A 13,363-nucleotide genomic window follows, 5' to 3' on the forward strand; every position below is an offset into this window, starting at 1 on the left:
ACACCTTCTCTTTTGTTGTCTCTTGCCCCACCCCTGCTCTACTTGCTTAAAATCTTTGCCAGTTCTGATGAAGGGTCACTGACCTGAAACGTTAACTCTCTTTCTCTCTCCACAGATGCTGCCAGACCTACTGGGTTTTTCCAGCACTTTCTGTTTTTATTTCAGATTTCCAGCATCCGCAATTATTTTGCTTTTATATTACTGGAGTGTCAGCTTTGCTTTTTTTTGTGCTCAATCCCTGAAGTGGGACTTGAAAAGTCAAGTTTTAGAATGGGGAAGTTATTTTTTTCTCTCTCTTAATCCATTCACGAAGGACTGTTTTAGAGAAAGCATTAAATGGGAAGTGTATGACTGGAAGGGAAGTTCAAGGCAGGGCTGAGATTGGGTTGTGCTGGAGTTGGCTGAAGGGGAGGGTTGCTATGGTGACGGGGCCTAGTTCGCCTCGCCCCTCCTGCCGCTTCAAACATGGCGCCCGTCTATGACAGGCCAGGCTTCTGGGGAGAACCTACTTCCACTCTGGACTGGTGCGAGGAGAATTATGCCGTGTCTTATTACATCGCCGAGTTCTGTAAGTACTTAAATTTACGAAATTATTTATTTAAAGAAATAAATCTTCTACTCGCCGGTTTCACGAGCAGCCTCGGGCCTAACTCCCGACCGTGTTCTCCAAATGACCTGTAGTTCACACCGCCTTATTCCTTCTCTCTATTGTTTTTGAAATAAAAGCTTCAGATCGTTTCATAAAATCTCCAAAATATAAGAATTTATTTCTGACTTTAAAAAAACTCAATGTGCCGGCCGGATGGTACTGCGCATGTGTCAGTCGTGCCCCTACTTGATAACTTTAAAAACAAATTATAGGGATTTGTTGTGTTAAAATCGCAGAACTTTGCTTTTCATTGTTTTCTTTAGAACCTGGCACATTTTTATTACTGGTTTAATGTCTTACGTGGAAATTTTGATGTATCATGTGAAGGGGCTGATTTGCCCTTGGACACTGGTTGCATTTCATATGTCCTTTGAATGACTTCCGTGAAATGACATGCCCTATTTATATATATGTCATATCTAGATGTAAGGTCATTAGTAAAAATAAATGTCATCTATGAAGAGTGTATCCATTGTTGTATCAAACTACTTCTTTTGTTTCTTCAAAACATAACTATTGTGACCTTTGCAGCCTCCTAGTTATATTTTGGGACATGGATGATTCTGACCAGGCTACTTTTATTGTCCATGCCTTGTTGCCCTGAAAAGGTGGTGATGGGCTCTCGTACTGCTGTGGTCCTTGGAGTGAAGGTATCAGTTGTGGTATTCCAAACTTTTGGCCTAGTAATGAGAGAAAGGTGGTGTATGTTTTCAGTCAAAATAGTGTGTATCTGGTGTCTGTGATCTTGCTGCTTTTGGCCCTTTCAGGGTCTTCATGGTGGAGGACACTATAAATATCCTGACAATAATAGATGAGCAAGGTGTAAATGGGAGGGAGGAACTTGTAACAATCTCTATCAGGAGGGAAAAGGTGCTGGACAAACTGATGGCACTAATGGCAGACAAGTTGCCAGGACCTGATGGCCTGCATCCAAGGGTTTTAAAAGAAGTGGCTGCAGAGATAATGGAGGCTTTGGTCATAATATACCAAAACTCACTGGATTCCGGTAGGGTACCAGCGGATTGGAAAACTGCTAATGTGACGCCCCTGTTCGAGAAAGGAGGGAGACAGCAGGAAACTATAGACCAGTAAGCTTAACATCTGTTATTGGGAAGATGCTAGAGTCCATTATTAAGGAAGAAATAGCAGGACATTTAGAAAAACATAATGCAATCAAACAGAGTCAACATGGTTTTGTGAAAGGAAAATCATGTTTGACAGATTTGTTAGAGTTCTTTGAGGATATAACAAGCAGAGTGGATAAAGGGGAACCTGTAGTTGTAGTGTATTTGGATTTTCAGAAGGCGTTGGATAAGGTGCCACATAAAAGGTTATTGCACAAAATAAGAGCTCAGGGTATTGGGGGTAATGTGTTGGCATGGATTGAAGATTGACTAACACAGAAAGCAGAGAGCGAGATCAGTGGGTCTTTTTCAGGTTGGAAAGCCATAACTAGTGGGGTGCCACGGGATTGGTCCTCGGGCCTCAACTATTTACTATCTATATCAATGACTTGGAGGAAGGGACAGAGTGTAGTGTATCCAAATTTGCTGATGATACAAAATTAGGTAGGAAGGCATGTTGTTATGAGGATATAAAGAATCTGCAAAGGGATATAGATAGGTTAAGTGAGTGGGCAAAAATTTGGCAGATGGAGTTCAATGTGGGAAAATGTGAGGTCATCCACTTTGGTAGGAAGAATAAAAAGGCAGATTATTATTTAGATGGAGAAAGACTACAAAATACTGCAGTACAGAGGGATCTGGGTGTTCTTGTACATGAAACACAAAAAGTTAGCATGCAGGTGCAGCAAATAATTAGGAAGGCAAATGGAATTTTGACCTTTGTTGCTAGGGGGTTAGAGTTATAACGGTACAGGGTGTTGTTGAGGCCACACCTGGAGTACTGTGTACAATTTTGGTCCCCATACTTAAGAAAGGATATACTAGCATTGGAGGCAGCTCAGAAAAGGTTCACTAGGCTGATTCCTGGGGTGAAGGAGTTGTCTTATCAAGAACGACTAAACAGGTTAGGCCTTTATTCATTGGAGTTTAGAAGAATGAGGGGTGATCTGATTGAAACATACAAGATTTTAAGGGGACTCGACAGGGTAGATGTTGAGAATATGTTTCCACTGGTGGGGGAAATCTCGAACTAGGTTACATAGTTACAGAATAAGGCGGCACACATTTAAAATTGAGATGTAAAGGAATTTCTTCTCTGAGGGTGATGAATCTTGTGGAGGCTAGGTCACTAAATATATTTAAGGAGGAGGTAGATAGATTTTTGAAATCTTGGGGAATCGAGGGGTATGCGAAGCAGGCCTGGAAGAGGAGTTGAGGCCTGGGACAGATCAGCCATGATCTTATTGAATGGCAGGGCAGGCTTGAGGGGCTGGATGGCCTGCTCCTGCTCCTATTTCTTATGCTCTTCAGTGATGGAAGCCATGGCGCTAGTAAAATTGTCACTGTACGATATTATTGTGCATACCTGGCAAAATGATGTAGCTGCTGGTAAATTATATGTTTAGAATTAACGCCCATAATTGGGGAAAAACATAGTACAGAACAGTAATTTTCACCACAATATTTATTGCAGTTTCTCAAATATGAATGTTTCTCACAGTTCTGTAGTAGGATATTTTGGAGCTAGCTTAAGAGAATGCAAACTATATAAAATGGTATTGATAGATGAGAACAGAAAGTGCTGAAAATACTCAGCAGGTCTGGCAGCATCTGTGTAGAGATGTTAACTCTGCTTCTCTCTACTCAAATGCTGCCAGACCTGGTGAGTATTTGCGGCACTTTCTGTTCTAATTTCAGAGTTCCAGCATCTGCAGTATTTTGGTCTTATTGATAAATTAAATAAATAGAGTATAGGCTTTGGGGCTAAATAGAACCTTGAGCTTGCATGCAATTTGATTCCACTTCAGACAGCAGCCAGGGGGGAGGATGGAGTTGGTGGCAAGGACACAGTCTTTGGAAGGGTTCAACTCATTCATGAGTTAATGTCTGATGATGTTGGTGGCCATGGAATCAAAAAAGATAGCTGACTGACAGAACTGGTTGTTAGTGCAACTGTGTCTGTGATGGAAAGCATTTGATGAAGTGAGGGAGCCAAAGAAGATGGATGCTTGCGGGTCCTCCGGGGTGATCGTGGAACAAAGGAGCTGCCCCTGCTTGAACTGCGTTGGATTTGTTGGGTCAGGTAGGTGTAGAAGCACACAAGTACAGTTCCACTGAGGTCAACTGTGGGGGAGGATGCCTGTGTTGAAAGGTCAAGGAGGGTAATGCACCAAGCAAGATAATGGTAACAAACATTGGGTTGTGCAAAATACAATTGGATGGTCAGATGGGACAGGTAATGGATGACGTTGATTAACACTGATTTTTCTTATGTTTCTGTTGGTTAGATACCACTAATACTCTGTTGATCTCCATTCAAAAAAAATACTTGTTATCTGTACCTATCAACTGAATTGTTTGTATATCAGCTGAAAATAATTATGGAAGAAGGGTTATTCACTTATGAGTTGATAAGTTTTGTTCAAGTTTTTAAAACAAAATTCTCTGGATACTGGTTGCTAGACAGGATTTAGATCTACAAGGGAGTAAAGGGTTATTGGGGCAGGTAGAAAGTTAAGGTTACAATCAGATCAGCCATGATCTTATTGAATGGTGGAGTAGGCTTGAGGGAATGAATGGCCTATTCCTGCTCCTATTTCTTATGTTCTTCGATGGATGTTGCTGGCTTGGCTGGCATTTATTGGCTGTCTTAGTTGCCCTTTGAAAAGGTGGTGTTGGACTGCCTTCTTGAACCGTTGCAGTCTGTCTGGTGAAGGTACTCCCACAGTCATGTTAGGCAGGGTGTTCCAGGATTTTGTTCCAATGACGATCAAGGAAAAGATATATATTTTCACGTCAGGATGGTGTGCGACCTGGGGAACTTGCAGGTGGTGGTGTTCCTAGGTGCCTGCTGCCCTTTTCTAATGGTCATTAGAGGTCACAGGTTTGGGAGGTGCTGGTGAGTTGCTGAAGTGGATAGTACTGACTGCAGCCATGGCAAAGGGAATAGATTAAAAGCAAAATACTGCGGATGCTGGAAATCTGAAATAAAAACCAGAAATGCTGGAACCACTCAGCAGGTCTGGCAGCATCTGTGGAAAGAGAAGCAGAGTTAACGTTTCGGGTCAGTGACCCTTCATCGGAACTGACAAATATTAGAAAAGTCACAGGTTATAAGCAAGTGAAGTGGGGGTGGGGCAAGAGATAACAAAGGAGGTCTAGATTGGACCAGGCCACATAGCTGACCAGAAGGTCACGGAGCAAAGGCAAACAATATGTTAATGATGTGTTGAAAGACAAAGCATTAGTACAGATTAGCTGTTAATACACTGAATATTGAACAGCAGCAAGTGCAAACTGAACAAACTAAGATGAAATGAACTAAATGCAAAAAAAAATTGTAAAAAATGTAAAAAAGAATGTAAAAAAAAAAGGAAGAAAAAAATAACTAAAAATGAAAGTAAAATGGGGGGCTGTCATGCTCTGAAATTATTGAACTCTATGTTCAGTCCGACAGGCTGTAGTGTGCCTAATCGGTAAATGAGATGCTGTTCCTCGAGCTTGCGTTGATGTTCACTGGAACACTGCAGCAATCCCAGGACAGAGATGTGAGCATGAGAGCAGGGGGGAGTGTTGAAATGGCAAGCAACCGGAAGCTCAGGGTCCTGCTTGCGGACTGAGCGAAGATGTTCCGCAAAGTGGTCACCCAGTCTGCGCTTGGTCTCCCCAATGTAGAGGAGACCACATTGTGAGCAGCGAATACAGTATACTACATTGAAAGAAGTACAAGTAAATCGCTGCTTCACCTGAAAGGAGTGTTTGGGGCCTGGGATAGTGAGGAGAGCGGAGGTAAATGGGCAGGTATTACACCTCCTGCGATTGCAGGGGAAGGTGCCATGGGACGGGGACGAGTTGGTGGGGGTAATGGAGGAGTGGACCAGGGTGTCGCGGAGGGAACAATCCCTTCGGAATGCTGACAGGGGAAGGGAGGGGAAGATGCAACTGGTAGTGGCATCACGCTGGAGGTGGCGGAAATGGCAGAGGATGATCCTTTGGATATGGAGGTTGGTGGGGTGAAAAGTGAGGACAAGGGGAACCCTGTCACGGTTCTGGGAGGGAGGGGAAGGGGTGAGGGTAGAGGTGCGGGGAATGGGCCGGACACGGTTGAGGGCCCTGTCAACAATGGGGGGGGGGGGGGGGGGAATCCTCGGTTGAGGAAAAGGAGGTCATATCAGAAGCACCGTCATGGAAGGTAGCATCATCAGAGCAGATGCGTCGGAGACGGAGAAACTGGGAGAATGGAATGGAGTCCTTACAGGAGGTAGGGTGTAAAGAAGTGTAGTCTAGGTAGCTGTGGGAGTCGATGGGCTTATAATGGATATTAGTAGACAACCTATCCCCAGAGATGGAGACAGAGAAGTCGAGGAAGGGAAGGGAAGTGTCAGAGATGGACCATGTAAAGGTGAGAGAAGGGTGGAAATTGGAAGCTAAGTTGATAAAGTTTTCCAGTTCGGGGCGGGAGCAGGAAACGGCACCGATACAGTCATCGATGTACCGGAAAAAGAGTTGGGGGAGGGGGCCTGAGTAGGACTGGAACAAAGAATGCTCGACATATCCCACAAAAAGACAGGCATAACTAGGACCCATGCGGGTACCCATAGCAACACCTTTTACTTGAAGGAAGTGAGTGGAGTTGAAGGAGAAGTTGTTTTATGTGAGAACAAGTTCAGCCAGGCGGAGAAGGGTGGTGGTGGATGGGGACTGGTTGGGCCTCTGTTCCAGGAAGAAGCGGAGAGCCCTCAAGCCATCCTGGTGGGGGATGGAGGTGTCGAGCGATTGGACGTCCATAGTGAAGAGGAGGCGGTTGGGACCAGGAAACTTGAAATTGTCAAAATGACGTAGGGCGTCTGAAGAGTCACGGATGTAGGTGGGAAGAGACTGGACCAGCGGAGAAAAGATAGAGTCTAGATAGGAAGAAATAAGTTCAGTGGGGCAGGAGCAGGCTGATACAATGGGTCTGCCGGGACAGTCCCGTTTGTGGATTGTGGGAAGGAGGTAGAAGCGGGCTGTCCGGGGTTGTGGGACTATGAGGTTGGAAGCTGTAGAGGGAAGATCTCCAGAGGAGATGAGGTCAGTGACAGTCCTTTGGACGGTGGCTTGATGTTCGGTGGTGGGGTCATGGTCCAGAGGGAGGTAGGAAGAAGTGTCCGTGAGTTGGCGTTAAGCTTCTGCAAGGTAGAGGTCGGTACGCCATATGACAACAGCACCACCCTTGTCTGCAGGTTTGATGACCATGTCGGGGTTAGACCTGAGAGAACGGAGTGCCTCAAGTTCAGAGGGGGACAGGTTAGAGTGAGTGAGGGGGGCAGGGAAAGTGAGACGACCAATGTCTCGCCGACAGTTTTCAATGAAGAGATCAAGAGCGGGTAAAGGGAATAGATGTTGGTTGAGCTGCCAATCCCGTGGACTGCTTTTTTCTGGATCGTGTTGAGCTTCTTGTAGCTTTACTCATCACATTCCTGATTTGTGCTTTATAAGACTTGGAAAGACTTTGGCTAGGCCGGAGGTGAGTCACTCGGCACAGAATCTCCAGATTCTGACCTGATCTAGTGACCATGTCATTAAACCAGCTGGTCCAGTGAGTCTCTGGTCAATGGTGACTCTCAAGATGTTGGGAGGATTTGATGAAGGTGATGCCATTGTTGTCATGGAGGGGTGGTTGAATCCTCTCTCCATGACAACCAATGGCATCACCTGCAGAAGGTTGGACCTTCTCTCTGTCTTCATGCATGTGAGCACAGCCTGCTTCATTATCATGAGGAAGTTGCAATCATCAGCTAACAGCTTCTTTTCTTACCTTATGTTTTGAAGGGAGGTTATTGATGAAATGCCTGAAGAGAGTTGGGCCTAGGTTGCTGCCTTGAGGAATTCCTGGGGGGTGAGATGATTGGTCTCCAACAACCACAACCATCTTCCTTTAAAGCTAGTTATGACTCCAGCCAGTGGGGGGGGATTTCCTTGACCTATATTGACTTCAGTTTTGCTAGAGCCCCTTGATGGCGCACTTAGTTGAATGCTGCTTTGATGTCAAAGATAGTCATTCTCGCTCATCTCTGGAATTCAGTTCTATTGTCCATGTTTGGACCAAGGCTTTAATGAGGTCTGGAGCGAGTGGTTCTGGCAGAACCCAAACTGACCATTGGTGAGCAGGTTATTGGTGAGTAAGTGCCACTTGATAGCACTGCCACTGACACCTTCCATCACATGGCTGATGATTGAGAGCAGACTGATGGGGTGGTAATTAGCCAGAGTGGATTTATCCTCCTTTTTATGGACAGGACATAACTGGGAAATTTTTTACATTGTTGGGTAAGATGCCAGTGCTCCAGCTGGACTGGAACAATTGTGGCTGAACCATCTATTAATTTAGCAATCCAAGGCCATCTTGCATTATTTAAAGTACTGTTATTTAAATTGGAACCAAGTTGGTCAAGAAAAGGTGGCTGCTACCAGTGCCCTCAAAATAAGATAAGTATTTGGAGAAAAAAAATTGTCAATGCTGAAAATCTACAGCAGAATCACCAGCATCTGATGGTGGCTTGAATCTGTTGTGTATTTCCAACATTTTCTGTTTTTAATTTGGATTTCCAACACTTTCATGTTTTATCACAGTAAAATTCTAGCCAGCTTGTATTTAAAGGTACCTTTTTGTTCCTTTTATAAAGCCCATTTCCTCTGCTTCCTGCAATTTGCAGTTTATTTACAGTTTAATAAACCAATTAGCTTCTTGCTTAGAACCATCGAAACATAGAAAAATTCCGGCACAGAAGGAGGCCATTCAGCCTGTCGTGTCTGTGCCTGCTGAAAAATCTAGCCGCCCAATCTAATCCCACTTTCCAGCAGCTGGTCCGTAGCCTTGCAGGTTACAGCACTTCAGGTGCATGTTGAGGCACCCTTTAAATGAGTTGAGAGTTTCTGCCTCCACCACCATTCCTGGCAGTGAATTCCAGACACCCACCACCCTCTGGGTGGAAAAGGTTTTCCTCATGTCACCTCTAATCCTTCTACCAATAATCTCAAATCTACACCCCCTAATAACTGACCTCTCCACCAGAGGAAACAGGTCCTTACTGTCGATTCTATCGAGGCCCCTCATAATTTTGTATACCTCAATTAAGTCACCCTTCAGTCTCCCCTGTTCCAAGGAATGCAACCCTAGCCGAAGCAATTTATCCTCATAGCTGCTACTTTCAAGCCCTGGCAACGTTATTGTAACTCTCCTGTGTACTCTGTCCAGAGCAATTATGTCCTTCCTGTAATGTGACCAGAACTCTACGCAGTAGTCCAGTTGTGGCCTAACCAGCGTTTTATACAGTTTCAGCATTACATTCCTGCTTTTGTAATCCATACCTCAGCCAATAAAGGAAAGCATTCCATATTCCTCCTTCATCACTATCTACCTGTCCTGCCACCTTCAGAGACCTGTGGACATGCACTCCAAGGTCTCTCACTTCTTCTACCCCTCTCAATATCCTCCCATTTATTGTGTATCCCCTCACTTTGTTTGCCCTTTTCAAATGCATTACCTCACACTTACCTGGATTGAATCGCATTTGCCACTTTTCTGTCCACTCAACCAAACCATTGATATTGTTCTGGAGTCCACAGCTATCCTCTTCACTGTCAACTAGACGACCAATCTTTGTGTCATCAGCAAATTTCCCAATCATGCCTTCAACATTTAAGTCCCAATCATTAATATATACCACAAACAGCAAGGGACCCAACACTAAACCCTGTGGAACGCCACTGCTTTCCATTCGCTAAAACATCCATTAACTACTACCCTTTGTTTTCTGTTAATGAGCCAATTTTAGATCCATCCTGCCACATTCCCCTGTATCCCATGGGCTTTCATTTTTCTGACCAGTCTGCCATGTGGGACTTTGTCAAATGCCTTACTAAAATCCATGTAGACCACATCCACTTCCATCAATCTTCCTTGTTACTTCCTCAAAAAACCCAATCGAGTTGGTAAGACATGACCTTTCCTTAACAAATCCATGCTGACTATCCCTGATTAATCTGTGCCTTACTAAGTGGTAGTTTATCCTGTCCCTCAGAATTGATTCTAATAATTTACCCACCATCGAGGTCAGACTGACTGGCCTATAATTATTTGGCCTATCTCTTGCACCCTTTTTAAACAATGGTATAATGTTCATAGACCTCCAATTCTCTGGCACCTCACCCTTTTCCAGTGAGGATTTGAAGATAATCCTCAGCACATCTGCTATTTCCTCCCTGGCTTCCTTTAGCGACCTGGGATGCAATCCATCCGGCCCTGGTGATTTTATCCACTTTTAAGGATGTCAGACCCTTTAATACTTCCTCTCTCATGCTTATCGTATCTAATATTTCACACTCCTCTTTTACTACAATGTCTACATCATCCCTCTCCTTTGTGAAGACAGTCAAAAAACCCATTAAGAACCCTGCCACATCTTCTGCATCCACACAAAAGTTCCCTTGTACATCTCTGATAGGCCCTACCCTTTCCTTGTGAAAGCCGTTAGCATATTTAACGTTGACTTTGCTTGTATCTCCTGCTCCTTAGATTTGACCCTTGCCCTGGGGATGATTTTCACTCAATGTTAACCCAGCCGTGGCTCAGTTTATAGAACTCTGGCCTCCGAGTCAGAAAGTTGTGTGCTCAAGTCGCACTCCAGAGACTTGAATGAATCAGACGGCAACCTTTTCAGCTGAATAACAGACCCCATGACACCAGCTCAAAGAAAAGTGGGAGATTCTCCTGGAATCTGATCCATTTATCCCATAATGAAACATTATCTGGTCATTCTTGCATTGCTATTTATGGGAACTTGCAGGGTGCAAATTTGCCACCGTGCTTCCCACATTACAGCAGTGACTATACTTCAAAATTACATTTGTCTGTAAAGTGCTTTGGGATTTCCTGTGATCATGAAAGGCAGTATAACTGCAAGTCTTTTTATATTTATTTGTCTTAATATTGCGTGAGACTGCTGTTGCCGCTGCTTCAGATGTGTGTGTCTTGTGCATCCAGCAGTAAAACTTGAAAGTAAAGTTGTCTGATTGCTACGGCCACCAGCTGGAAAAGCCTCTTTTTTTTTCCCCACACAGGGTCTTCTCGGCAGCAAGCATTAATGAGGGTGGAAAATTTACTTTGAAGTTTCCACTGGCTGTGTTGGAGTTAGCAACAGTAGCACAAGTTTCATGGAATAGAATAGAGCTGCTTTTATATCACGTACATTGTGACCTGTTACATTTTTTATTTTTTCATTTATTTAGCTGCATCCATGTATTTTTTTAATACAAATCTGTTTAGTGTTTCAGCACCAACTAAATCTGTGCCGACTACTTTTGGCAAATTGGTAAATTTTTGCACTGAATGCAAATTTTCATGTCCAATAATTTGAATTAAGCAATGTAAAGCTGCAAAAGGGGGTTGAGTTGTTGAACACAAATGAATTATCAGTTAAATTGAGTTGAATGCCTTTGAATTCAGAGGACTGGATTGTGGTGCAGTGTTATTAACAGGTTCTTATCTAAAGCATAGGCGCAAACATTTCGGAAACCATGACTTCAGAGGTGTTTACCACACTTCATTGACTCGGTTTTCTAAGCTCATGAGTTATGCAGCTTTCGATAAATCTCACATTGTGTACCCTCTTTATATTTCATTAGATTATGTTGCAAGCTTATTTTCTAATTTAAAAAATGATTGGGTTAAGATAATGTTTTCTGACTAGGACAAAAATCTCGTCGTATGGGAAGTGTAACAGTATAACATTTATTGGGGCCAGAGTGGACATCTTGGTCTAGTTTCAGTTGTCTAAGGGGTGATCCAGAGAGGAATTTCCCAGAATTATTTTCCCTAATTAAACTTGGTTTAAATCTGGTTTTTCACCTCTTCTGGGAGATAACATACCAGATGTGGTGTCACAATTATATAGGACAGGCTGGATGGCAGGTCTTTTCCTGTCAGCAATTTTTGTATGTTCATTCTGTAGGAACTTGCTGTGGCAGAAGATTGTTGTGTGGTTCATGATACGGACTGCACTATACTGAGATGCAGTCATGCTGCAGCTGGTGGCTTCAGTCTGGGGGCTGAGTGACCTAGTATGCATATCATAGGATAATAGAAAATAGATAAAATATTTTCTAGTTAATATAAAAGCTTCTGAATTGGGACATCTCAGTAAAAAAATATGTGGAAACTGATTTGCTTCAATTTACAATTTGTCCCACCTAAAAGACACAGCTGACTATTCCTGTTTGTACTTTTGCTATGACTTTTCTGTCCAAACTATCAGCATTTGCTGATATCTCACATCAGCTGTGAGACTGGCTGTTCTACCAGTACATGAACAGAGCTTTACGATCGTTCTTTTTCACCTCTTTGTTTACACTCTGGTAGAACAGCTGAGCCTCACGGCTGGCCAAAATGGTGCTGATTAATACTGGCGAAATTGCCAAGTCAGGGAGATGCTAGGCAATTAGCTGAGATACAGGCCCTGGTGAAGCAGCTTACTGGCATTTTAGTCAGTACACAAACATGTCTACTGACTCATTGATCTCAGTTCACCAGCATTTCAGGCAACCTCAGCATCAGTTGTCTCACCTGCCTGGATGCGTAATATTTGACCACTTTGCTGAACTGGCAAACTTACGGGAAATCAATATCCAGATTTGTATGAAAGATATCCACTTAAGTATCTTTTTATTGCAGCATTCTGAAATAAATTGATGTAGTTACAACAATTAAATAATTGTAAATTATGTAAACTGTTGGGCTCCACTAAGCCCCTCATTTGTGGGATATCGCCAAGTGGCTACAGGGCATTCTAGAGGGTCAGGGTGCACAGCCAGAGGTCGCGGTCCACATTGGTACCAACAATATAGGAAGAAAGAGGGATGACGTCCTGCAGGTTGAGTTTAGGGAGTTAGCAATGAGATTAGCGAGCAGGACCTCAAAGATAGTAATCCCCGGATTGCTTCCAAGGCCACGTGCTAGTGAGTATAGAAATAAGAAAATACACCAGATGAATGTGTGGCAGGAGGGAGGGCTTCAGATTTCTGGGGCATTGGGACCAGTTCTGGGGAAGGTGGGACCTGTACAAGCTAGACGGTCTGCATCTGAATAGGACTGGGATAAATATCCTTGCAGGAAGGTTTGGTAGTGCTGCTGGGGTTGGTTTAAACTAGCTTGGCAGGGGGATGGGAACCTGAGCGCAGTCTTAGATAGGACAATTTCAAGGAAGGGAGCAGGAAGCAGAAAAATAGCGAGTGACTCTGAAAGACAGAAGGTGCAAAGGTTAAAAAGTGTGCAGCACAGGAATTTGGCAGTGTTAAAGGGTATTCATTTAAATACAAGGTGTATACTAAATAAAGCCGATGAGCTGAGGGCACAGATAGACACGTGGCCACAATATCGTTGCTATAACGAAAATTTGGCTTAAGGAGGGGCAAGAATGGCAACTGAACATCCCTGGATATAGCGTTTTCAGGTGGGATAGAGAGGGAGATAAAAAAGGAGGGGGTGTAGCATTGTTAGTTAAGGAATCACGAACTGTTTTGAGGAGGGATGATATGCTAAATGAATCAACAA

At 43.6% G+C, this 13,363-nt stretch overlaps 1 protein-coding gene across 1 annotated transcript in view; it reads left to right on the plus strand.

The window, feature by feature from the left end:
- The first annotated feature begins 432 nt into the window (after positions 1 to 432).
- Positions 433 to 13,363, plus strand: part of acer3 (alkaline ceramidase 3) — a 274,469-nt gene continuing 261,538 nt past the window's right edge. The window contains exon 1 of the mRNA XM_068033113.1: positions 433 to 568. Coding sequence (XP_067889214.1) covers positions 466 to 568 — 103 coding nt within the window. The 5' untranslated portion in view covers positions 433 to 465. The remainder of the gene's footprint in view (positions 569 to 13,363) is intronic.

The sequence above is a fragment of the Heterodontus francisci genome, chromosome 6, assembly GCF_036365525.1.
Source record: "Heterodontus francisci isolate sHetFra1 chromosome 6, sHetFra1.hap1, whole genome shotgun sequence".
NCBI lineage: Eukaryota > Metazoa > Chordata > Chondrichthyes > Heterodontiformes > Heterodontidae > Heterodontus > Heterodontus francisci.